This window comes from Lycium barbarum, chromosome 8 (assembly GCF_019175385.1).
Source record: "Lycium barbarum isolate Lr01 chromosome 8, ASM1917538v2, whole genome shotgun sequence".
Lineage (NCBI taxonomy): Eukaryota > Viridiplantae > Streptophyta > Magnoliopsida > Solanales > Solanaceae > Lycium > Lycium barbarum.
This window is the reverse complement of record NC_083344.1, coordinates 111,486,887-111,514,388: the sequence shown is the minus strand read 5'-3', so window position 1 is coordinate 111,514,388 and position 27,502 is coordinate 111,486,887. Positions and strand designations below refer to the sequence as shown.

General features: G+C 38.5%; 1 protein-coding gene across 2 annotated transcripts; it reads left to right on the top strand.

Moving 5' to 3' along the window:
- Positions 1–1,899: 1,899 nt before the first annotated feature.
- Positions 1,900–27,098, top strand: LOC132606715 (probable LRR receptor-like serine/threonine-protein kinase At1g06840). 2 transcript variants are annotated; one of them, XM_060320328.1, is made up of 21 exons: positions 1,900–2,179; positions 2,724–2,826; positions 3,619–3,769; positions 4,308–4,379; positions 4,497–4,568; positions 6,386–6,529; positions 6,620–6,691; positions 6,837–6,908; positions 7,408–7,482; positions 7,915–7,983; positions 8,082–8,150; positions 8,309–8,380; positions 8,501–8,584; positions 8,967–9,035; positions 9,197–9,702; positions 10,013–10,168; positions 10,273–10,556; positions 10,801–10,852; positions 11,338–11,588; positions 12,727–12,861; positions 26,008–27,098. In XM_060320328.1, the coding sequence occupies exons 2-21, from the start codon at positions 2,733–2,735 to the stop codon at positions 26,356–26,358; spliced, it is 2,850 nt and encodes a 949-aa protein (XP_060176311.1). In that variant the 5' UTR covers positions 1,900–2,179; positions 2,724–2,732; the 3' UTR covers positions 26,359–27,098. The 2 variants fall into 2 exon arrangements, with proteins under 2 accessions (XP_060176311.1, XP_060176312.1); XM_060320329.1 differs by lacking the exon at positions 1,900–2,179 and adding an exon at positions 2,588–2,610.
- Positions 27,099–27,502: the final 404 nt, after the last annotated feature.

The window sequence follows — 27,502 nt, the reverse complement described above, 5'->3', positions numbered from 1 at the left end:
TGTTGATTTCTCTTGCTTTTCCGTCCTCTTCCTTAGTGAAGAAGGTTTACTCAGTAGCGGAGCTAAAAAAAAATTACTCTCAATATGCTAAGTGTAAATTATATATATATATATATATATATATAGAGAGAGTAGACGTTGAACTCTTGGCTTCTTAGTTGTCAATTTCTTTATATTTTTGAATTCTTTTATTTAAATCATTGTTCCACGACTGGTTCTACTGCTTCTCTATCTTGACATAAACTAGTGTAGTTCATATCTCAAGCATTGTCAATATGCTAACTTTATCTTAAATCTTTCCAAAGAAATTCATTATACTAATAATACTTTCTTCCAGTTTTTAATAAGTAACAAATAAGAGAAAAAAATTACTACCTCAAAACTCAAAGAGTTGTTGGTGCATTTGTTTGAAAGCAAATAATGACCCAGATGAGATATTGCACCAAAAAGCTTGATTAATCAACCCATTTCAAAGCAGCCAATATATATATATATATATATATATTTATAGTGTATTTGTTTGTTCCTCTCGTTCCTTCATAATCAAATGAGTTCGATAGTTTGCATATTCGAATCCTTACTGAGTAATTTTACTAAGCATTTTGAAATGGGTCACTTTAATCCATTCTATTAGATGCCTAGAGCTAATTATCAAACTACAATCATTAAATCCTCAAAAAAATGGAGAATTATTTTTTGTTTTGGATTTTCGTCATCCATGGAAAACCAACGAGAAGGAAGAGGAAGGTGGAGAGAAGAGGGGAATAAGATGGGCTTTGATTAAAAAGACGAAAGTGCCAATGAATGAAACTAATAAATGTGAGGGTATTTTGGGTAAAAATAATAGTACGTGAAGTGCATAATTTACCAATATATTCATATTAATTGGTGTATATTTTTATTGAATTTTAAAAATAATTTAAAGTGAGTAATTAGTACTATGAGTAAAATATGAAAAAATAAATTGTCTTATTTTAATATGCTAAAAGTGAAAATTTATTTTTAAAATACTGAACAAGTAAAAGTGAGCGGAGGGAGATCTTGATCCAAACTAAACTACGGGGTGGGCGTTCGGTTCTTCGGTTCGGTTTTAGCAAAATTCGATTTGGCTATTTCGGTTTTGGTTTTTTGAAGATGGACACCGAACACCGAACCAAACTAGTTCGGTTCGGTTCTTTCGATTTTGGTTTTTTAAAGTTTGGTTCGGTTCGGTTTCGATTTTTTGATATGATATTAGAAGCGATTCCATTTACACTAATTCATATTCTCAAAAGTAACAAAACATAAAACTAATAAATTAAAATCAAAATCAAACAAACAGGATACACAAGAACAGAAAATCATAATCATAATATAGGATTATTAGGTGTTATATACATACAGTAAGAATAATTAAGAAAACACATAAAGGACATACATTAATCCTAAAAACACATCCTAGTCACCTTTCTTTGTTAAGGATATTTGATTTTCTCAACTGAAGTGGAAAATTAGGAATATAAAAGCAAAAGAGAGCTTATTACAATTGGATTTTTTTGGGCTTAAACTTAATGGGTCTGGACTATTTTAATTTTTTTAGGTAATGTATAAATTTCGGTTCTTCGGTTCGGTTATATCAAAGTTCGATTCGGCTATTTTGGTTTCGGTTTTTTGAAGGTGAACACCGAATACCGAACCAAACTAGTTCGGTTAGGTTCTTTCGGTTTCAGTTTCTTGAAGTTCGGTTCAATTCGGTCCGATTTTTCAGTTTTCGGTATTTATGTCCACTAATCCAAACTTGAGAAAAATATCAGCCTTCTGCTTTTGGTGAATCATTAAGAAAGTACCTTCTGGGAACCAAATACAGAAAGTGACATAATTTCTGAAAAATATTTAAGTCCTACCAAAACACATGCATTAGCATTATTATATTTTCGTCTGGTGAAGTCCTCCATCAATTCATCATCTCCCACAAGATATCTCAGTTGACCATTTTCATAATTATCCTTTGGACTTGTTCAAAATCTTTTTACAATATTACTTCAGCAACACCAAGACTTCTTCAAAATCTTTTTACACTATTACTTCAGCAAAACCAAGACCAAAGTTTGCCTTAATTTCTTCCTCTTTTTGGGTATATAGTATTATGTGTGTGAGCATTTGACCCCACGTTTGGATTCTTGGATGAAAAGAAGAACAGGTGAATTTCTCTCTCACCATTTTTTCTTCTGCATGTTCATGTCTTTGAGTTCTTCTTTCCAGCAACAAATAGATTACTCTAATTAAGTTAAATGAAGACTTTACAAGTTTTATTCTGTATTCTCTTTTTCAAACTGCTTTACATATATAAGCTGATGGTCTATTGAAAACAATCTCTCTATTTCAAATTTGGAATTTTAACTTATATACATATTATCCACTAAAAAATAGAGTATTTATACTATCAAGTCATTCAAAAAATATTTATAGCTAACTGGCCCCCACAAAAATGGGATTCATTAGTCCTGCAAAATAAGATAGGTTATGTGCTATTGCAAGCCAAGCTAGTGGATATTAGTTAAACTCTGTAATATATATGTCATGTTGTAGGGTACTATTTTATATCACACTGGGACTTCAATACATGTCTAGGTATTTCTTAGAGAATCAGGACTACCTTTAAGCCACTATTGTTTATATCTTGTCTGGCTTTATAAGAATTTGAAAAGACTAATTATCTTTGACCAAATAAAATACTTTTGTAGGGGTTGAAGATGGAGGGAGTAAGATATTCTGGATGTGTTTTTACAACAGCAATTTATTGTTTTATGCTGCTTACAGTTGCTCAAGTTACTGATCCTTCTGAAGGTACGCAATTCTTCTCTCATTCTTAAAGCTTATATTATCGTTCTTACTGTATTCTTGAGCACAATTGAGTTATGGTTCGCCAATATAGTTCATAAAATAGAAGTGCTTTCAGGTGTAATTAAATAACAGAGACATCTGTCCTTTAATAGATGCTAGTGGTAAAATGTTTGCGACAAACTTTGAGCTATCTTTCACACATCACAATGGCATGTTCTCAGTTGGTTAGCTACCCAAACTTTTACCTTATTTTTGGAGAGGGTTCGATTCCCCACCTTAAAATCCCCTTCCCCATAAAAAAATAAAAAAAATTAAAAACACAATGGCCTGTTCTCTAGTTGCCACAATTCATGTGGTATCTCAAAAGACAGGTTCTTTGCAATTTTTCAGCCCTACCATTTTTTGATATGTACTTTAATTTTTTATTCCTTTTGCGATCTTAATTTTTCCCCTAATGTTGTTTTTTGTTTGTAATCTTGTGAAATTTTTAGTCTTAAATATGTCATAATATTTGTGTGATTATAAACTTATGGTAGTAAACATGCCGTAATAATTGTTTTTGTAATTCAAGTTAAATGATTTCGAATTTAAACAGACTAACAAATAAATATTGTCACTCTTTTTTTGAACTGAGGGAGTAATCCATGTTAAAAGCTGGTCTCATGTTGTCTTTGATAGAGCTGATGCTTTGATTTTCTGCCGTAAAGATTGATGCATGGGTACTTCAATTTAATTTCCATATAGTGAGGTCCATTATGAATATTCTTAACTATTAATTCTTACTGCCATTTGCAGTGTCAGCTTTGGCATCTATAAAGAATGGTTTGATTGATAATATGGGGTACCTGAAAGATTGGGAGAAGGGTGATCCCTGTACATCAAACTGGACTGGTGTTTTTTGTTTTCACAAAGTTGGAGCTGAGGGCTACTTGCATGTCAGGGAACTGTATGTTATTCTTTTCTATTTTATCACATCAAAGAGAAATTAGGTAGATTCAAAGCCTCATTATATGTATTTTCTATAGCGAAATGGTCCAAATTTACTCCTCTACTATACGAAATTTATTTATTTTACCATTGTTACACTTTGGGCCATCACATATCCTTGCTGTTAGCAAAGCCTCTTGTATCTTTAATGGAGTTCCAGTGCGGACCAGGTGGATTCCAGGTGTAAGAATAATTCGGAAAAAGGTCTAAATTTACTCCTCTACTTTCGGACATGGTTAAAAATTATACTTCGTTATGCTTCAAGTTGGTGTTCCGCTAGCATTATTAGCAAATACGAGACGATTTGCTAACGACAAGGGTATGAATAACTCAGTTATCTCGTAAAGTAAAAGGGTATTTTTCACCCTTTTCCCTAGCTCGATTTTATAATTAGCTGTAAACTCTAGCAAAAGATGTTTCTTTACTGCTGTGATTATCTTGTATTTTTGTGTGAGTGAATGCATGAAATGCATTAAGCATATTCCTCCTTTGTGCAGCCGTATGATGGCTATGAATCTTTCTGGAAATTTAACACCTGAGCTTGGACAACTATCTCATCTTCATTTTTTGTGAGTTGTTACACATACTACATTATGCAGATATTTTGATAATAAGATATAGAGTTTTACTTATTTTGCTATATGTGCTAGTACTTACTACTATCTTTGTAACTCTCTTTCTAAAAGGAATTTCATGTGGAATGATTTGACTGGGAGTGTACCGGAAGAAATTGGAAACATCAAGACTTTGAAACTTCTGTAAGTTGAATGAAATTTAATTCCTTTTTTTGTTTTGTTGCCATCTTCTTGATTTTTCACTCACCTTACATGTTTCCCCTAATGCTTTGAACCCTGAACTATCTCATTGAGGAGATCTAGATAGTCATTCAGCTTTAATGGAGATATACTTTATATTGGATAGAGTAAGAGGCATAGGCGGAACTAGGATTTTGAGTTTATGGGTTTTAGATTTAAAAAGAGCAGCTTACTGGGTTCTTGATAGATTATTTATACATATTAAGTGGATTTTTAAACACAGATACAGGATTCAAGCCGATGTTACTAGGATCTACCAAACCCATAGATGAAGCTCTAGCTCCGCCCCTGGTCAGAGGTGGATCAATAATTTGAGATTCATGGTTTCTATCTTTACGTTCTTGCCACTGAATCCGTTACATTTTCGAAATTATGGATTCAGATGTTAGTGATTTTTGCTCATATTTATCTATGCTTCCTGTCGAATATGTTGAGTTCAGTTGAACCTTTTAATTATATCTCCCGGTCATGCCCGTTCCTATTTGTCTTAGTGATGGATGAATTGACACGACATATTCAAGGGGAGGTGCCGTGGTGTATGCTATTCGCAGATGACATAGTACTGATTGACGAGTCACGCGATGGAGTTAACGATAGGTTGGAAGTTTGGCAACAGACCCTGGAGTCTAAAGGTTTCAGGCTAAGCAGGACTAAGATATAGTATCTAGAGTGCAAGTTCAGTGGCGTGACGCAAGAGGCGAAGGTGGAAGTAAAGCTCGATGCATTAGTCCTACCTAAGAAAGATAGTTTCAAGTATCTTGGATCCATAATCCAAGGAGACAGAGAGATTGATGATGATGTTTCTCATCTTATTGGAATGGGATGGGTGAAATGGAGGCTCGCATCGGGGGTATTGTGCGATAAGAATGTGTCACCAAGGCTTAAAGGTAAATTCTACAGAGTGGTGGTTAGACCGACTTTGTTGTATGGTGCAGAATGTTGGCCAGTCAAGAACGCCCACGTCCAGAGGATGAGTGTAGCGGAGGTGAGGATGCTCAGGTGGATGTGGGTATACTGGGATGGATATGGTTAGGAATGAAGTTATACGGGACAAGGTGGAAGTGGCTCATGTGGCGGACAAGACGAAGGAAGCGAGATTGAGATGGATCGGGCATGTGAAGAGGAGGTGTGTGGATGTGCCAGTAAGGAGGTGTGAGGGTTGGCTATAACAGAAGTTAGGAGAGGTAGACCGAAGAATAACTGGGGGGAGGTGGTTAAACAAGACATGACACAGCTTCAGCTTACTGAGGACATGACCCTAAATAGGAAAGCGGGGAGGTTGAGGATTAGGAAAGTAGGTTAGTAGGTAGCCGAGTATTCTCCTTATTAGTAGTATTAGTTAGTAATAGTGTAGATTCTTTTTCGAGGTGTACTACTATATGTCTCTTCTTTTGCTTTTACTTGCTACTTTGTCATATTCTTCATGATATCATATGCTTCTTTTGCCTTGTATCTTGCTTTGTTCTTTCGAGCCGAGGGTCTACCAAAAACAGCCTCCCTGCCCCACAAAGGTAGGTCTGCGTACATCCTACCCTCCCTAGACCCCAAATGTGGAAATACACTAAGTATGTTGTTGTTGTTGCTCCATCCGCCTTTAGATAGAGTAGAGGAAGATTTTTTTTTCTTCTTGAATTTCTCCAGAAAAGTGTGCTTGATGTAAGATTATTTCAGGAAGAAGTAAAGCCTAATGCTTGGGAAGATCATGATCTCAAACCTGATTTGTCGATTGGTTTAATCCCTTAGCAATTATGTTCATGCAGGCTGTTGACTGGAAACCGGCTTTCAGGATCTTTATCTGATCGGCTTGGGTATCTCCCCAACCTGAGAATATTCCAGATAGACGAGAACCAGTTATCCGGAAGAATTCCTAAATCCTTTTCCAATTTAAACAGTGTCCAACATATGTGAGTACAACTCATTTGATTGTTATAGAAATTATAAGAAGTCTAAGGTTCTGTCTTTGTAATCTTATGTGACATATTATGTGTTTGCAGCCACCTGAACAACAACTCACTGAGTGGTCAAATCCCCCCCGAGCTTTCCAATTTGTCCACTCTGCTTCACTTGTAAGATAACGGAAGAGATTCTTTTTAGCTTCTCTTTCTCATAGAGACGAAACACATCTGTGTAACTCTAAAATGACCTTTATCTGTTGATGCCTGTAAACTAATGTATAAATTTTTTCATGATGGTACTTTTTCTTGTCAACAGGCTTGTGGACAACAATAATCTTTCAGGATACCTTCCTCCTGAGCTTTCAGCACTTCCGCGTCTTCGAATAATGTAAGTGTCTATACACACACACACATATAATATGATATTGAACCTCATATGCTACTTTCATCATCTGTATTTTGCTCAAGAGGTATCACTATATCTTGACAAGCTACTCTAATTCCTTAGCAGTGATATGGAATATACGGGCAACTTTAAACTGAACTTTCGGAAGTAACTAGTTATAAATTTCAAGGATGCTGATACCTTGTTGCCTATGACCGGATAACTGAAGATGAAGAACATTTCGTTACAGATCTGTCCTTAGAACCCTCTGATTATCATCTTTAGATCTTTCTGTTAATTTAAAAATTCATCGATGGTCATTCCTTGTAATATGCAATACTAAAATGTTGATCTTACATAAGACAAATATAATAATCCTTGTTTTTGGATTGAATTAAGAACCTCTCCTGTCATACAACAACTGCTAATGCCATTAGAAATTCCACTGAGAAGTGCATGGGGGTGAAAACTATGCTAAAGTTCTGAATTTTCTTATGCACAGCCAACTTGATAACAACAATTTCAGCCGTCCTGAGGTTCCAGCTTCTTATGGAAACATGTCATCATTAGTGAAACTGTAAGTGCTCCTTGAACAAATTCCTCCGCTTTGTTCTTTCCTAATCCTCTTTTCCTTCCTTTTAGTTTCTTGCTTGACCAGACAAAGTTAATTTATCTCTATGACAGCATTATTAGTTTTACATTTGAAGGACAGCATAGTTAAGATTGAGCTACTAGATCAATAAGGGAAGTGACTCTATGATGAATAAATTTGAGCTATGCACCTTTGACATTTTAAATGCTTCCTCCTCCTGTGTAATATTACGTGCAATTTAGAAATTGGTTTACAAATCTTTATCAATTTTTGAAGTTGTTATGTCCCCCCCAAGTAGACTTATTGTACATGCAATAAAATATACACTACCACACAAGAACTTCTTTCCTTTTTTTTTTTCCATCAAATCATGTGTTTAGAGCCTGATAATGCCCAAACCTTCTGATAATATTGCAGAAGTCTCAGGAATTGCAAGTTACAAGGATCCATTCCTGATCTTAGCAGAGTACAGAGCCTACGCTATCTGTAAGTTCAAGTTTGCAATTGTTTATACTTCATGCTTCATGATTATTTGACTGATAGGCCTTCTAAATTGTTTAACTTCCTGCTTACTGTTTGTACAGTGATCTCAGCTGGAATCAACTTTCTGGATCTATACCACAGAATAAGCTTTCCAACAATATGACAACTATGTATACTTGCTGATTTCATGCTACATGATTTTTCCATACAATTAGTGTCTCAGTTCAGCCATATTTTGTGTTAGTTCATTATTTCAAGTTTATCATGATTACCTATTTCTCGGTGTTTTGCCCTGTCTAATATGTTGTCATACATTGTCATCATGCAGTATTCTGTCACACAATCGTCTTGATGGACCTATTCCGAAGAGTTTTTCATCTCTTCCTTTGTTGCAGAAACTGTGAGGATCTTTCACTGTGTCTTGTAATAATTTCTCTTTAGTACTGTTTCTTTAAGGCAATATACCATTTTTGTAACTCAATTTTATGTATAACAAATCGATTGGATGGCTTTGTCACAGGTCAGTGGAGAACAACCTTTTGAATGGTTCCTTTTATACCGACATTTGGCAAAATAAGTCTACTTCAACTTCGGCACTTATGATGTAAGATCTGATCTCAAATTGTGACATCAAATTTCTGATATTAAATAGCATTCCCGTCATCCCATTTTATGTGAAGGTGTTTGGCTGAGCACAGAGTTTATGAATGAAAGGTAGACTTTTGAAACTTGTGGTCTAGAATAAACCACAGATATTTCTGTAGCTATAAATATCTCATTACGGATAAAATGAGAAGTTTAAAGTTAAATTGTTACTAAATATAGAAAGGTGTCATTCTATTCGGGACTGACTAAAAAGGAACGGATGTCACATAAATTGGGACAGAGGGAGTACTATCATTTACTTCAAAAATGAACCTTTACACATAAGACTGAATTTTTATGAGGGAGTCTTTCTAACCCTTCTATCTTCTTTTCAAACCTAGTGATCTTCGGAATAATTCACTTTCGGACATTTCGGGTACTCTTCAACCTCCTGTGAATGTCACTCTAAGGTATGGTTTTTCTTTCCATATTCAATGACAAAACCTAAGAAATTCCATTGATTACTATTTGTATAATGTGACTGTCACTTTATGTCCACATTTCAATAATAAGTGATTTGTGCTAACTTTTGGCATATCTTGTGCTCCTAACATTATCAGACAATTTTTAGATTGCAGGGCAATCCTGTCTGCCGCAACGAGAATGTAAGAAATATCATCAAGTTCTGTGACTCTGAAGCCAGAGCAGAAAAGACGAGTAACTTGACTTATGTCAATGGTGCTTGTCCTATTAATGCATGCCCTAAGGATAACTATTACGAATATGTCCCAAGGTCACCTGTTCCTTGCTTGTGTGCCTCGCCTCTCAGAGTTGGATGGCGGCTGAAAAGTCCTAGTTTTTCTTACTTCAATCCATATGTGCATCAATTTGAGCAGTATATGACTAATGATCTTCATTTGGACCGTTACCAAATGTTGATCGAGTCAAGTTCTTGGGAAGAAGGACCTCGTCTCCGGATGCAATTGAAGCTTTTCCCAGCAGTTGGGGTCAGTACATTTAATAAAAGTGAGGTCATTCGTATCAGCGACATTCTGCAATTCTGGGAAATCTCAGTAGTTGACCTTTTTGGACCTTATGAGCTTCTTAACTTCACTCTGCTGGGACCTTATTCCTATTGTAAGTTCTCATCTCTTCAATGTGTCTCTAGTCCAAATTTAAATCATTTAGTCTGTGTTTTTAAAATTGCGATATTCCCTTGATTGAGTTAAATCATGTGGATAAGATTGTAACTGTCATCGCCATTTCTAGTCAATCAGAGAAAAAGAATCTCACATCATAACAATACAAGGATTGAATATGACATTAAAAAAGAAGTTTTAAATATTCAGTGCCATAAAGACTGGGGCATGGTTGATCTTTGTTGACATGATTAGTACCTCCTTTCTCCAAATGTTGGTTTTATCATATGATCCATATTTTGCTGCAGTGAATCCTGATATTCAACCTAAACATAAAAGCAGAGGTGCTTTGGTAGCTGGTGCAGTAGCAGTTTCTTTTGCTTCAATTTTTGCAATAATTGTCGCCATATTAATCAAAAGACGACATGTCAAATACCGAAGCATCCTATCAAGGAAACGTTTATGTAAGTTCTCTCATTTGATGAGCTTTACCTTTTCTTTATATGAACTATATGTTTCTTTTAACTCTTCCTCTGCAAAGTTGACGAGCATATATTTCTTAATGCAGCGTCGAATCTCTTTATAAAAATGGATGGCATTAGAAGCTTCACTTTCAGAGAAATGAGCTTGGCTACTAACAACTTTGATAGCTCAAATCAAGTTGGGGAAGGAGGATATGGGACTGTCTTTAAGGGAATTTTAGCTGACAAAACAATTGTTGCTGTCAAACGAGCAAAAGAAGGATCACTACAAGGGCAAAACGAATTCTTGACGGAGATATCCTTGTTATCAAGGTTACATCACCGGAATCTAGTTTCATTGCTAGGATACTGTGATGAAGAAGGAGATCAGGTATGATAAACCTGAAAACTTCAAAACTCCAATCTTTTTGAATCTACTCATTAACATGCAATTCATCATGTTGATCCTTTCCCCAGTCATACAATCATATGCGATCAGGCTCACATTGTATTTTATAGCTTCTATATTGCTACGGAGCAATCTTTCATCATTCATTCTCACATTTCTTTAGTATATATACCGTGAAATCATCCGCGTGAAGCAATTAGTTGTATTCCTGTTTATGCATTTGCAGATGCTGGTTTATGAATTCATGTGCAATGGAACTTTGCGAGACTGGCTTTCTGGTAAGGAAATAGTTCCTAGATGCTTTTCCTGGTTGATTTTGATCCATCATCTTCATGTTCTTATTTTTAGTTAGGGCGTCTATAGAGCCAGGCGAGGGACTTGGGGGGTGTTTGGTATGGAGGAAAATATTTTCTGTAGAAAACATTTTCCTCCCTACCAAATACACCTGTGATATTTATCTTTTTTTTAAAATAATTGTGGTTGTTTGGGCTAGCTTGCTCACGATCTATCGAACACCTACTACCTTTGACTAGAAAAAAAGAAAAAGGAAAAGAAGAAAGATGATAAATATTACCTTTATGTCTGTAAACGGAAAATTAGATGTCAAGAAGCTGACTTTGATCTATAGCTGTATGGCTACATAGATATCACCTAAACAAGCCAATAACCAGATCTAGCAAATTAAAAATTAAGCTTCATGTTTTGCCTATACAAAATAACATTTGATATCTTTACTAGGCTCTTAATCCCATTTTTTTGACAGTTAAATGTAAAGAAAGTTTGAAGTTTGGAGCAAGATTGCAGATTGCACTAGGTGCAGCAAAGGGCATACTTTACCTGCATACAGAAGCTAATCCACCTATATTCCATAGGGACATCAAAGCCAGCAATATTCTTTTAGACTCAAAAATGACAGCTAAAGTTGCTGATTTTGGATTGTCTAGGCTTGCACCTGTCCAGGATGATGAAGGTGTACTACCTAATCATGTTTCAACTATTGTGAAGGGAACACCTGTAAGTCTAGTCATTCAACTGCATTTTCTTATTGCTTGTGTAGAAAGAAACTGCAATAAAATTTTGGATGTGTTTAATACAACGGAAGTCATTTCCGGAAATAGACTTATTTTCAAGAATATATTTTCCGATGTTGGTTGTAGAGTGGAAAATACTTTCCGTAAAACACATTTAGTAAAGATTGATAATAAAATTAGGAACCCAGATGGTCTTTTATGAATTTTTGAGTGTTAATGATTGATAATAATTTGGGTAAAGTACTGATATAAAGTTAAGCCTTGAGATTTTTCGGAAGATATATGACTTCCGACAAAAAGTGTGGGAAGTCATTTTTTCCTCCTTTTGGCGAGAATATTTTCTAAGGACCAACACCAGAAAATGACTTATCCTGGAGATATTGTTCGGAAAGCTTTTTCTTTCATACCAAGGTATTAGATCAAGAAATTGCAGTAAAAAGTCCATGTTTTCTTTACACAAGCACGCAAAAAAAGGTCTCCAATTAATAAGAAGAATGTGGCATTGAGATTAGATTTGTAAAGTTTCAGCATCATCAAGCTGGATTTTGTTTTAGTACTGTGGGGTTAAAGTTTCTGATTTACACACTCTTTATCATCTTTCTTCTTTTCCTTTTTTTTTTTTTTCTAATTGCACCTACCTTTCTATAAGCAAGTAATTTATATTTCTTTTTCATTCTAGTACTTAAAAGTTTAAGTTTCATTGTTGATAAATAAGACAGACAAATCAGGACTTGAATCTGTTCCCTCATAGTGGCCTGGGTTCTACCAACTCCTAATGGCTATTTTATACTTTGGCAATGCTACATGACTACATCACCTCTGTTCTAGCTTAAAAACTTACAGTACTCACATTAGAAGTTGAGCCATTACAGTATCAAAAAGGACAGTATACCATTCCCTGGATACCTTTTTTCCCAAAAAAAAAAAATATATATATATATATATATATACACACATTCCCTAAATGCATTACTTTTTCCTTCTATTTTATTGGAGTCTTTGCCTTCTTAAAATTCTCCACAAAGTTATATTTAAAATCCTTTTGTTTCAAGTCCCTATCTGAAAGCTAATTATCATGGCTACCTTTTTTAGCTGTATTGAATCTCTACTTATATATGCAGGGTTACCTTGATCCCGAATATTTCTTGACCCGTAAATTGACAGATAAAAGTGATGTCTATAGCCTGGGAGTTGTATTTCTTGAAATCTTAACCGGAATGCGTCCAATCTCACACGGGAAAAACATAGTTCGCGAGGTATTTCTCTCATAGACAACTTACCATTCCCATTTCTTATTGCTTTCATGTGTTCAATAGGTGGTTTATCCGTGTAACACGAAGTGAATAATCCTGAGTCCTACTAAAACGAGGGTTAGAATAAACACATAGTTAGGAGTGGCGAATGGGTGGTTTTGTTGGATTTGGTTTGGTTGAAAATGGTTTGAACAAAAATGGGTTGGGTTTCAAGCCGCCCATATTTTATGTGGGTAAATATGGGCTGGGTGATAAATGGTTGGGTTGGTTATGGGTTAACCCATATTATACAAGCGTAATATTATTTCAAGTTTATTTTTATAATTTTTTTCTTTTGTCAAGTTAAATTAATTTTTTCATATAAATTTTAGGGGTGAGTGGTGGGGGTGGGGGTGGTGGAGGGGGTAAGAATTTTTTTTTTCATTTTTTATAATTTTTTAATAAAAGTAAAATATATGAAATTAATTTTTTTGGGGCAAGGGGGGGTGTGGAGGTAGGGAGGGGGTGGGATGGGGGACCAGATGTCACGACTCAACCCCGTAGGCCGTGACTAGTGCCCTACTTGGGCACCCTGACATACCTATACATATCGAATCACATCCAAATAGTATATGCGGCAAAAATGCTATATGTCGTCTCAACACGAATATATACATATACATATATCGAAGAGCCGGCAAGGTTATCAAATACGTCAAAAGCCGACAAGGCTGTCAATTATATCAAAAGCCGACAAGGCTATCAAAGGGCACAACGGCCCAAAAACATATACAAAATGCACGCCGACAAGGCTGCCATAACGAAAGAGATCATATGGACACAGCTGTACAGAAGTAGGCACACACACCCACAAATAAGTCTACAGACCTCTAAACAGACCAAACGAATCATATGGCGGGACAGGGCCCCGCCGTACCCCTGAACGAATATAGACAAACATAGCGAACAAAAGATATACCAAAAGGTATGCTCTGAAAGGAGAAGAGCACTCCAACAGCAAAAGGGGTGTCCTAAAGCGGTGGATCACCAACTGTGCGTCGGTACCTGCGGGCATGAAACGCAGCCCCCGAAGAAAGGGGGGTCAGTACGAAATATGTACTGAGTATGCAAAGCAGAATGTACAGAAAGCAAATCTGAGACATAAACAAAAAGGAAGTATCAAACATAAGTGCAAATCCAACATATCAAAATTTGTTTACTGTCAAAAATATGCAAGTCATGCATAGGGTACAGAAGAATATGGTCGCCCGCCCGTCGATGGCGCCATAACACAGCATAACACCAGAAAGTCTTAAATCTCCGTACCCCCGTCACATATCACATCACAACATAACGCCCTATACAACACATCACCAAACATAAGTGGAACCCGACCCTCATTAGCGAGTAGCTCGGAGAACCATAACACAGCATAACTCCGGAGTATATCAAAGCGCGCACGATAACAGAACCGGCCCGGGACTCGGCGAAGGGATTAACAAAATGCACGAATAGAGTCATGAGTAGTCATATGCATAAAATCAATATCATAAATTCAAACATAAGCAAAACGATCATATTTGAAAATTGTATAATAGTCTTAAAAAAATCTTTCAAAATCTCCGAATTTCATAAAAGGAAGTCGCGGGACCCACGGATGGGAATTTACCCAAGTCGGGCCCGCTTATGGAAAACATACTCGTTATACGTAATGCAAACTTTTATAAAAATATATTGGAGCAATCCGAGCATTTATGTGAAAGATATGGAATTCGGATATTTCGAAGTTCCTTAAAGGGAAACCTTTTTGCGCAAAGTTCGAAAAGCGATTTTTCAAATACATAAAGGTTCATATTTCATCAGATCATACATAAGAGTGCCAAAGAACATATACGATTAATAACATGCTCGGAGTTCGGATTTGAAAGTTTCCTTGAGGCTCTAATTTAGCCTATAAAAACTAAGACATGCCAAAAAGAAAGGAAGTTGCATTACATACATCGAACGCACTTCCAAGATAGCCAATCTAAAGCTAACCCGAATCTACGCCTCGGGCTCCCCAAGGTCTACAATTACGCCACGAATACCAAACATTAGCTAAGGGCACTAAAGTCATTCATTCCAAACTAATCATTAAATTCTACAGAAAATTCGGCAGCACTTCCCCTGTAAATAGGCCATCCCGAGAATTTATCTCGCTCAAAATAACAACAACAACCACCACAATAACCAACCTAGCAACATCAATAATCAATTTGAAAGGCAAAACAACATTAATAGCTCTCTTTTACATCTTTCAATCAACTTTCCAAATATTCGTTTCAACGGTTTACATTCAAGCCACATTATCGCTCGTACATTCGATTACTAACCCGAATCCTTTCCCACAATATTAGAGGACTTCTAAACCATTTACATAATTTTTCCAACGATCCAACATTTTTTTCTCCAAGCTGGCCGAAACCAGCCCCCTAACCGAGAGCAGCCCTCTTTTCATTTTTCCTCAATTTCAAGTCATGTTTTGTCTCAACAATTCACAATATAACGATGTTATTCTCATATAATATACCAATTACATCAACGCACGATAAGCCTCAAAACAGCCCGCACAATCTCACATCAATCATAAGTCATTAAATGTTCATTTCAAGACTAGAATTCATGACGACGACAACTAAAATACTAAGCGGTAGTAATGCGAGCTTTGACACATTATAAAACTCACATTCGTCCACACCACACATATACATATGTTAATGATTCTTATATATACGAATTTCATTCAATACACAAAGTTCCCCAAATCAGTCCGCAACGCTTACTATGTCAATTTGGGACATTAAATTCTCATTTCCAACCTCCAAGTCATCACAATAACCATTACGACGCTAAGAGATATAAATTCATTCTTTGCCAAACATTTAAGGCTACACACGGCTACATTACATCCATGTATACATATATTGACGATTTGTGTTCTCTTTTCCACTCTACAACAAATAACAAGCTACAAGGAATCAATTTATCAACTCAATCCCACAACACACACATACACCCCACACGGCCCACATACCAAACACAAGACCCAACTTCAACATTCTATATTTCATGATTTTCTTCCATATTAGCATACTACAACATGAAATAAACGTTCACAACACAAAAACAAGAGCAAGACATACCTCTCTTCTTCAATCCACCAAATAGCTAGGGTTTGCAAATGGGTACAACTAATGGTTGGATGACTCAAACAACTCTTCCACGCTACTTAGGGACCTCAATATAGTGGGTTAACACCAAGGAAATAATTTTTAGGGAAGTTAAAAATGGGGTTGGTTTTCCCTTGGTTCAGCCGAGAGCCTCCATGGCTTGGTGCTCTCTCTCTCTTTTATTTTCTAAGTGTTAAAATAAGCCAAATGATAAAAGAAGACTTGGTCTTCATCTTTTAAAAGTATACCAAAATATCTCTTAGTGACTTTGTCCCACACAATGTGTTGGGCCAATTAAAATTGGCCACACAATGTGTGGGACCCCTTTTTAATTCACACGGCCACCAAGGCATTTGCACCACATTTTAAATTCCAATTTTATGAATTGTGGTCCCAATTTCTCCTAAGTGTTCAAATACCAACAATTTCATATATAACTTATGTTTCCGAATAAAATCAAATGGTTAAAAGTCCCGACTTCAAATCCCGGAATAACCTTGGCCTTAAATTATCATAGTTAATCCGAGTTGTCCCAATGTATAAAAATACGGGACGTAACATCCTCCCCCCCCCCCCTTAAGAACATTCGTCCTCGAATGTTGGATTAGTTCTACGGATCTTACTCAAATTCGGGGGAGTTTCTTTTATAGCCAACATGTCCAAATCATTCACAGATCAACATAAGCAAACAAAGAATTTGGATTACCTGAAGGTGCCGGAAATAGGTGAGGATACTTTTTCTTCATCTGCTCCTCAGCCTCCCAAGTCATTTCCTCGCGGTTATTATTCCGCCACAGCACTTTAACAGAAGCCACATCCTTATTCCGCAACTTTCTCACCTGACGATCCAATATGGCTATAGGCCGCTCTTCATAAGATAGCTCCTCTGTGACCTGCATATCATCTGAAGGAAAGATTCTGGAAGGGTCACCAATACACTTACGAAGCATAGAAACATGGAATACCGGGTGAACCGCTCCCAAGTCAGCTGGCAAATCCAATTCGTAGGCCACTTTGCCTATTTTGCGAATTATCAGATAAGGCCCTATATATCTCGGACTGAGCTTTCCTTTCTTGCCAAATCGCATAACACCTTTCATAGGTGATACTTTCAGGAACACCCAATCTCCAACTTGGAATTCTAACGGTCGACGTCGCTTATCAGCATAAGATTTCTGTCGACTCTGGGCCGCTAATAGTCGCTCTCGGATCAGTTTCACTTTATCGACCGCCTGCTGGACTACATCTGGACCAATTAATTGAGTATCACCCACGTCAAACCAACCGATCGGAGATCTGCATTTCCTGCCATACAAAGCCTCATATGGTGCCATCTGAATACTGGAGTGGTAGTTGTTGTTATAAGCAAACTCAACAAGTGGCAAATGATCATCCCAGCTACCCCTGAAATCAATAACACAGGCCCGCAATATATCTTCCAATGTCTGAATAGTGTGCTCGGCCTGTCCGTCGGACTGAGGATGAAATGCTGTACTCAGGCTCACCTGGATCCCCAATCCCTCCTGAAATGATCTCCAGAACTTAGCTGTAAACTGGGCACCTCTATCGGAAATAACAGACACAGGAACTCCGTGCAGTCTCACAATCTCCTTAATATATAGCCTGGCATAATCTTCAGCTGTGTAGGTAGTCCGAACTGGAAGAAAATGGGCTGATTTTGTCAGCCGATCAACGATAACCCAAATGGAGTCGTACCTCTGTGGAGTGCGAGGCAAGCCTACAATGAAATCCATATTAATTATCTCCCACTTCCACGTCGTAATCTCCATCTCCTGCAATAGCCCACCGGGCTTCTGATGCTCAATCTTCACCCAGAATAGAGGAGTCGGCCACTCCTCGAACAGAAATCCCAGCATCTCCAGAATCGGCTAAGCGGACTCCAAGACTGGCTAACTGATGAATATCACGAACTATTTCTTTCTTATCAGACTGCACACCAATCAAACTGCCCATGGACTTGCGGCTAAGCGCGTCTGCTACAACATTATCTTTCCCTGGATGGTAGAGAATATCGATATCATAATCCTTCAGCAACTCTAACCACCGCCTTTGTCGCAAATTCAATTCTTTCTGTTTAAAAATGTACTGGAGGCTCTTATGGTCCGTATAAATATCAACGTGGACCCCATATAAGTAATGCCGCCAAATCTTCAAAGCATGAATAACCGCGGCTAACTCCAAATCATGTGTGGGATAATTCTGCTCGTGCGGTCTGAGCTGCCGGGAAACATAGGCTATGACTCGACCGTGCTGCATCAACACACAACCCAAGCCCGTACCAGAGGCATCACAATAAACCACATACCCGTCTGGTCCTTCTGGAAGGGCTAAAACTGGAGCTGTAATTAATTTTTGCTTCAACATCTGAAAGTCGCGCTCACAGGCATCAGTCCACTGAAATTTCGCTGCCTTCTGAGTTAACTTTGTCAATGGTGCCGCAATAGAAGAAAACTTCTCTACAAACCTTCTGTAATAACCGGCCAACCCCGGAAACCTGCGTACCTCTGTAGGTGTAGTAGGCCTAGGCCAATTCTGTACAGCTTCAATTTTCTGCGTATCAACCTGAATACCATCTGCTCCGACAATATGCCCCAAGAATGCCACAGAAGTTAACCAGAATTCACATTTATCAAATTTAGCATATAATTGCTACTGCCGAAGAGTACCAAGCACTGTCCTCAGATGATCAGAATGCTCCTCTGCTGATCGTGAATAAACCAATATATCGTCGATAAACACAATCACGAACATATCAAGGAAAGGTCGAAATACCCGATTCATCAAATCCATGAATACCGCTGGAGCATTAGTCAGCCCAAAAGACATAACTCTGAATTCATAGTGCCCGTACCGGGTCCTGAAAGCAGTCTTCGGAATATCAGACTCCCGCACCCGTACCTGGTGATAACCCGAACGCAGATCTATCTTCGAGAAATATTTGGCACCCTGCAACTGATCAAATAAATCATCAATCCGGGGGAGGGGATATCTATTCTTGATAGTCACCTTATTTAATTGCCTGTAGTCAATACACATCCGCAGTGACCCATACTTCTTTCTCACAAATAATACCGGTGCTCCCCAGGGCGATGTACTGGATCTGATGAAACCTTTTTCTAATAAATCTTTCAATTGTTCCTTCAATTCTTTTAATTCTGCCGGTGCCATCCTGTACGGAGGAGTAGATATGGGTTGCGTATCTGGCAACAAATCAATAACAAAGTCTATCTCTCGCTCAGGCGGAAGACCCGGAAGCTCATCTGGGAATACATCTGAAAATTCATTGACAACCGGAACTGACTGCAAAGTAGGTGCCTCGGCTGTAGTATCGTGAACACGGACCAAATGATAAATATAACCCTTCTGAATCATCTTCTTAGCCTTGAGGTATGAAATAAACTTACCCCTCGGCGATGCTGTGCTACCTGACCACTCTATGACTGGTTCCCCTGGGAACTGGAAACGAACTACCTTCTGCTGGCAGTCAACATTAGCATAACAGGACGCTAACCAGTCCATGCCCATAATAACATCAAACTCAAGCATATCTAACTCTATCAAGTCAGCCTTAGTGCAACGATCAGATATAATAACAGAACAATCTCGATAAACCTGTCTGGCTATAACAGAATCCCCTACATGTGTAGCTACCTCAAAAGGCTCTATTGGCTCAGATTCTATCCCAATCTCATTAGCAACAAGTGGAGCAATATATGATAAAGTCGAACCAGGATCAATCAATGCATACACAGATCGGGAGAAAACCAGTAAAGTACCTGTAACAACATTTGGCGAAGCCTCCTGATCATGGCGGCTAGCCAATGCATATATGCGGTTCGAAGGACCGCTGGAACCTGAAACACCGCCACGGCCCCGACCGCGACCTGCCTGTACCGGCATACCTCGCCCCGCAGGGCGCACAGCTGAGAGAGTAGAAGATGAACCTGCGGCTGATCCCGTCGGCTGAACTGTACTGCCAGAACCACTCGCCATCGGACAGTCACGCATAATATGGCCCTGACGGCAGCAGAAAAATAGGCTTCCGTGGCTCGGTAGCACTCCCCTGGGTGCGATTTACCGCAATAAGGACAACGGGGCCTGGGTGGTCTGGACTGGCCGGAACCCCTGACTGTCTGGGAACCCGATGCTCTGGAGCTCTGACCGGCCCCAGATGGTCCTGCACTGTCAAATCGTCTGCCGGCTGACTGTGTACCCCGGCCTGGCGGAGGAAAATATCTGCCCGACGACTGCTGTTGAGGCTGCCCGCCTCGAGAATCTCCAGAATACCCCGCGGACCTAGCCCTCTTGGGCGGCCTCCTGTCTCGATCCCTACCAGCATAATCGGCCCTATGTCGGTCCTCCATACCCTGGGCATGGGCCTGTAACCGGGCGATATCCATATCTGTCTATGACGCCATCGTCATGCAACTGTCAATCAAGTAGCGGTCCAATCCTATCACATACCGGTGCATACGGTCAGCCATATCCGCTACTATAGCAGGGGCATATCGAGCCAAAGAATCAAACTCCAGGTTATACTTGCTAACACTCCGGCCGTTCTGCCGCAACTGTAAAAATCTATCAACCCTTGCCCGCCGTAGCTCCGGGGGCAGAAAGTGGCGGAGAAAAGCAGTCACAAACTCATCCCAAGTAGCTGGGGAAACCCCCTCACCTCTGGACAGCTCCCAAGACTCGTACCAATTGGCAGCAACGTCTCGTAATCTATGCGAGGCTAACTCAACAGACTCGGTCTCTGAAGCCCTAACCAGATCTAATCAACGCCGAATCCCCCGAATGAAGTCGTGGGGGTCCTCCTCGGGCCTAGACCCGTAAAACTCTGGGGGACGGCATGTCAGAAAGTCACGAACCCTCAGGCTATCACGCCTGTCATCATCATCATCATCTCTCTGCCCGCGTCTGCGAACCTGTCCCGCTACCAAAGTAGTCAATAACTGTACGACCTCCCTCAATGTCCTATCCTCCGCCCCTGGCTGAGGAGCTGGAGGCGCGGGAGCTGGAGCCTCTGGAGCTAATGGTGGAGCTGCTCCAGACTCCTCTGATGATGAAGACGTGGCAGAGTCTGCTGGCCGGGACGCAATATCACGCATCATCTGAGCAAGGGTCCGAGTACCCTTCTGAGCCCGGCTGGTCTCTCCTACCACGCCTTTTTTCTTCTGGGCGGCTGTCGCCTTTTTCGGAGGCATCACTGAAAGAAAAACAACAACGGATCAGAACAGAATCATCCTAATAGCACAGCTCTATCGCACGATCTAAGATTCAAAGAAAGGAGACTCCCTAAATGTCCTGTAGCCTCCTGTTTATCGATGTGGTGCACAACACACCGATAAACAAGACTCTACTAGACACGGTCTATAGACATCCCAAGGACAAACCGCTCTGATACCACTTCTGTCACGACCCAACCCCGTAGGCCGTGACTAGTGCCCTACTTAGGCACCCTGACATACCTATACATATCGAATCACATCCAAATAGTATATGCGGCAAAAATGCTATATGCCGTCTCAACACGAATATATATATATATATACATATATCGAAGAGCCGGCAAGGCTATCAAATACGTCAAAAGCCGACAAGGCTATCAAAGGGCACAACGGCACAAAAACATATACAAAATGCACGCCGACAAGGCTGCCATAACGAAAGAGATCATATGGACACAGTTGTACAGAAGTAGGCACACACACCCACAAATAAGTCTACAGACCTCTAAACAGACCAAACGAATCATATGGCGGGACAGGGCCCCGCCGTACCCCTGAACGAATATAGACAAACATAGCGAACAAAAGATATACCAAAAGGTATGCTCTGAAAGGAGAAGAGCACTCCAACAGCAAAAGGGGTGTCCTAAAGCGGTGGATCAACAAACTGTGCGTCGGTACCTGCGGGCATGAAACGCAGCCCCCGAAGAAAGGGGGGTCAGTACGAAATATGTACTGAGTATGCAAAGCAGAATGTACAGAAAGCAAATCTGAGACATAAACAAAAAGGAAGTATCAAACATAAGTGCAAATCCAACATATCAAAATTTGTTTACTGTCAAAAATATGCAAGTCATGCATAGGGTACAGAAGAATATGGTCGCCCGCCCGTCGATGGCGCCATAACACAGCATAACACCAGAAAGTCTTAAATCTTCGTACCCCCGTCACATATCACATCACAACATAACGCCCTATACAACACATCACCAAACATAAGTGGAACCCGACCCTCATTAGCGAGTAGCTCGGAGAACCATAACACAGCATAACTCCGGAGTATATCAAAGCGCGCACGATAACAGAACCGGCCCGGGACTCAGCGAAGGGAATAACAAAATGCACGAATAGAGTCGTGAGTAGTCATATGCATAAAATCAATATCATAAATTCAAGCATAAGCAAAATGATCATATTTGAAAATTGAATAATAGTCTTAACAAATTCTTTCAAAATCTCCCGAATTTCATAAAAGGAAGTCGCGGGACCCACGGATGGGAATTTACCCAAGTCGGGCCCGCTTATGGAAAACATACTCGTTATACGTAATGCAAACTTTTATAAAAATATATTGGAGCAATCGGAGCATTTATGTGAAAGATATGGCATTCGGATATTTCGAAGTTCCTTAAAGGGAAACCTTTTTGCGCAAAGTTCGAAAAGCGATTTTTCAAATACATAAAGGTTCATATTTCATCAGATCATACATAAGAGTGCCAAAGAACATATACGGATCATAACATGCTCGGAGTTCGGATTTGAAAGTTTCCTTGAGGCTCTAATTTAGCCTATAAAAACTAAGACATGTCAAAAAGATAGGAAGTTGCCTTACATACCTCGAACGCACTTCCAAAATAGCCAATCTAAAGCTAACCCGAATCTACGCCTCGGGCTCCCCAAGGTCTACAATTACGCCACGAATACCAAACATTAGCTAAGGGCACTAAAGCCATTCATTCCAAACTAATCATTAAATTCTACAAAAAATTCGACAGCATTTCCCCTGTAAATAGGCCATCCCGAGAATTTATCTCGCTCAAAATAACAACAACAACAACCACAATAACCAACCTAGCAACATCAATAATCAATTTGAAAGGCAAAACAACATTAATAGCTCTCTTTTACATATTTCAATCAACTTTCCAAATATTCGTTTCAACGGTTTACATTCAAGCCACATTATCGCTCGTACATTCGATTACTAACCCGAATCCTTTCCCACAATATTAGAGGACTTCTAAACCATTTACATAATTTTTCCAACGATCCAACATTTTTTTCTCCAAGCTGGCTGAAACCAGCCCCCTAACCGAGAGCAGCCCTCTTTTCATTTTTCCTCAATTTCAAGTCATGTTTTGTCTCAACAATTCACAATATAACGATGTTATTCTCATATAATATACCAATTACATCAACGCACGATAAGCCTCAAAACAGCCCGCACAATCTCACATCAATCATAAGTCATTAAATGTTCATTTCAAGACTAGAATTCATGACGACGACAACTAAAATACTAAGCGGTAGTAATGCGATCTTCGACACATTATAAAACTCACATTCGTCCACACCACACATACACATATGTTAATGATTCTTATATATACGAATTTCTTTCAATACACAAAGTTCCCCAAATCAGTCCGCAACGCTTACTATGTCAATTTGGGACATTAAATTCTCATTTCCAACCTCCAAGTCATCACAATAACCATTACGACGCTAAGCGATATAAATTCATTCTTTGCCAAACATTTAAGGCTACACACGGCTACATTACATCCATGTATACATATATTGATGATTTGTGTTCTCTTCTCCACTCTACAACAAATAACAAGCTACAAGGAATCAATTTATCAACTCAATCCCACAACACACACATACACCCCACACAGCCCACATACCAAACACAAGACCCAACTTCAACATTCTATATTTCATGATTTTCTTCCATATTAGCATACTACAACATGAAATAAACGTTCACAACACAAAAACAAGAGCAAGACATACCTCTCTTCTTCAATCCACCAAATAGCTAGGGTTTGCAAATGGGTACAACTAATGGTTGGATGACCCAAACAACTCTTCCACGCTACTTAGGGACCTCAATATAGTGGGTTAACACCAAGGAAATAATTTTTAGGGAAGTTAAAAATGGGGTTGGTTTTCCCTTGGTTTAGCCGAGAGCCTCCATGGCTTGGTGCTCTCTCTCTCTCTTTTATTTTCTAAGTGTTAAAATAAGCCAAATGATAAAAGAAGACTTGGTCTTCATCTTTTAAAAGTATACCAAAATATCTCTTAGTGACTTTGGCCCACACAATGTGTTGGACCAATTAAAATTGGCCACACAATGTGTGGGACCCCTTTTTAATTCACACGGCCACCAAGGCATTTGCACCACATTTTAAATTCCAATTTTATGAATTGTGGTCCCAATTTCTCCTAAGTGTTCAAATACCAACAATTTCATATATAACTTATGTCTCCGAATAAAATCAAATGGTCAAAAGTCCCGACTTCAAATCCCGGAATAACCATGGCCTTAAATTATCATAGTTAATCCGGGTTGTCCCAATATATAAAAATACGGGACGTAACACCAGAAATTCTTTTTCATTATTTATAAATTTTTCATAGAAGTAATATATATGAAAATTGAAATTGGGGGGGGGGGTCGTGGAGGGGTGGGGCGGGAGTAAGATTTTTTTTTTTTCATTTTTTATAAAACTTTTATAAAAGTAAAATATTTGAAATTGATTTTCGAGGGGGGGGTCGGAGAGAGGTGGGGTGGGGGTAAGAAATTTTTTTCATTTTTTATAAATTTTTTGTTAAAGTAAATATTTGAAATTGAAATTTGTGGGGTGGGGTGGGGTAAGATTTTTTTTTTTCCATTTTTTATAAAATTTTATAAAGGTAAAATATATGAAATTGAATTTTTTTTTTTTTTGGGGGGGGGGGGGGGGGGGGGATCGGAGTGAGAGGTAAGAAAAAAATTTCTCCTTTTTTATAAGCTTTTTATAAAAGAAAAATAAAGTATATGAAATTACAAAAAAAAAAAGTGTGTGGGCGTGCGGGGGTGGGTGGTGGGGTAAGGGTTGGGGTGGAAGGTAAGAAAAAAATTTCTCATTTTCAAAATGAGTTGTTATTGGGTGTAGTGTGTTCTTATGTGGATACCCATATTTTTATGGGTTAAAGAGAGATTTGAAGCTCATATTTACTCACGTGAAATATGAGTGACCCAATTCACTAACATGTGGGTAAAATGGGCTAATTTTTTAAATATGGATTCAAATTGACACCTCTACACATAGAGCCCGTTTGGATTGGCTTACAGCTTAAAGCTGTTTGCAGCTTATAAGCTGAAAAAAATAAGTTGGGGTAGTCCAACTTATTTTTTTTGGCTTATAAGCTGTTTTCAGCTTATAAGCTGCTTTAGATAAACTAAGTCAAATGGGTCCAATTATTTTTTTGAGCTTATTTTAAGCATAAAATGACTTTAAGCTGGCCAGCCAAACACTCAAAAAAGCTGAAAACAGCTTATAAGCCAACTTATAAGCCAATCCAAACGGGCTCATAGTCAAGATTTAAACTTGATGAGTGTGTTCAGTTCTTACAACTGCACACATTTCATTTTTGAAACGATGTTTTAACAATTTAATATTTCTTAGAATTGTAGTGATTTTCATATGTATGTTATACTTCTGTGTTTGAACCCATCATTTGTACTGTGCATCCGCCTCTAGGACTCGTATGGAAGAAATAGGGGAAGCATGAACATTTATTTCACACAATCTTTACTTGCAATTCTGTAATGAGGCTTAACGCCTCGAACCTGTGACATAAGTCGCCAAAAGAGCACCTCTGTCGTGTTTAATAGTCCCTTTCGGAAATATTGAATTACAACATTGAACCATGACTGGCAGGTAAATTTTGCTCGTAACTCCGAGAAGATGCACTCTGTCATGGACGGTACAATGGGACCTTACCCTTCCGAATGCATAGAAAAGTTTGCCGCTTTGGCCCTCAATTGTTGCGAGGACAAACCAGAAGACAGACCTTCAATGTCCGATGTGGTGAGGGAGCTGCAAACTATTGAGTCTATTCTCAACATGATGGCAGATACTGACGCGGATTCAGTAGATTCTAAAGCCACATTCAACAAACCAAAGTCATCGTCTTCATTTTCCGATAGCACTAGCAGAGACGCATTTCTATCGTCCAATGTGTCGGGATGTTACAGTCTCAGTTCTCTCAGCCTTTCTATGCCTCGCTAATGGATTAGCTGCTTATCTTTTGTATAATTGAAAAATTAGTATGTATAATAGATAATTACCTTAATAGGTTCTCTAAGAGAGTAGTTGCTTATCTTTTGTACTCGAAAAAATAGTATGTAGAATAGGGAATGGACAATTTGCACGATTGCCCTTCTTCGGGGTGGTCTTTAATTTTTGGCCCTCAAATTACTAGTCTTTAATTTTTGCTCTTCACCTAAAATATCCAAAGTTCTGGATTCGAACCCAGGCTCAGTCAAACAAAAAAAAAAAAAAAACGCAAGGCAGAATTTGGAGCAAAAGTTAGGCCTTTAACTTTTGTAGAATTTCAGCAGAGTAAATTTTGCAAAGGTAGAATTTTCGCGAAACCTTGCCTTGCAAAATTATTTTTTGACTGAGTGGGGTTCGAACTCAGAACATCGGGATATTTTCTGCCACTTTTTTAAACGAAGGACAAAAATTAAAGACCAACAACTTAAGGGACAATAATTAAAGACCAGCGCCTTTGAAGGGTAATCCGTGCAAAAACATGATAGGGAATTACCTTAATATCTTCTGTTTATCTGTATTCCAAGGATTTGTTAACGAGAACCTCTTATCGTACTTCCTAGATTTCTATATGTTCTGGGTATGTTGTTGTAGTACCAGTACAATAGGGACAGACATCTACTGGGACAGACATCTCTATGATAATTATTCTCTATAATATTTCACTATGACTGCCAAGATATTTTTGGAACCGATTATTCATGTTATGTTATATTAAATTATATGTACTCTATGAGAGAATTTCTTTACGGCAGTCAAAGACTATCCAAATAAACGACGTCATTGCGAAGAGGTTGGACTGTATATGTTTTCACCGTCCAAAACTTGGCTACACGCAGGAGGTTGTTAACAGGGTATTATAACAACTTACAAAATGAACTGATATAGGTACTGCTATTAGTTGGCAAGACATTTATACCACCAATTCCTCAAAAGAACATTCCAACCAGGAGATGCAATGTAATGTTAAGAAAAGTACGTAAAATAATCACTCAACTATAAGCTTCTTGTTGTACCTTGGAAAATTATTTAGATAATTACCAAAAAGAGAGATACCATCTATAGCTACATTGGCAGTCTATGTTAACTCGGATTCATG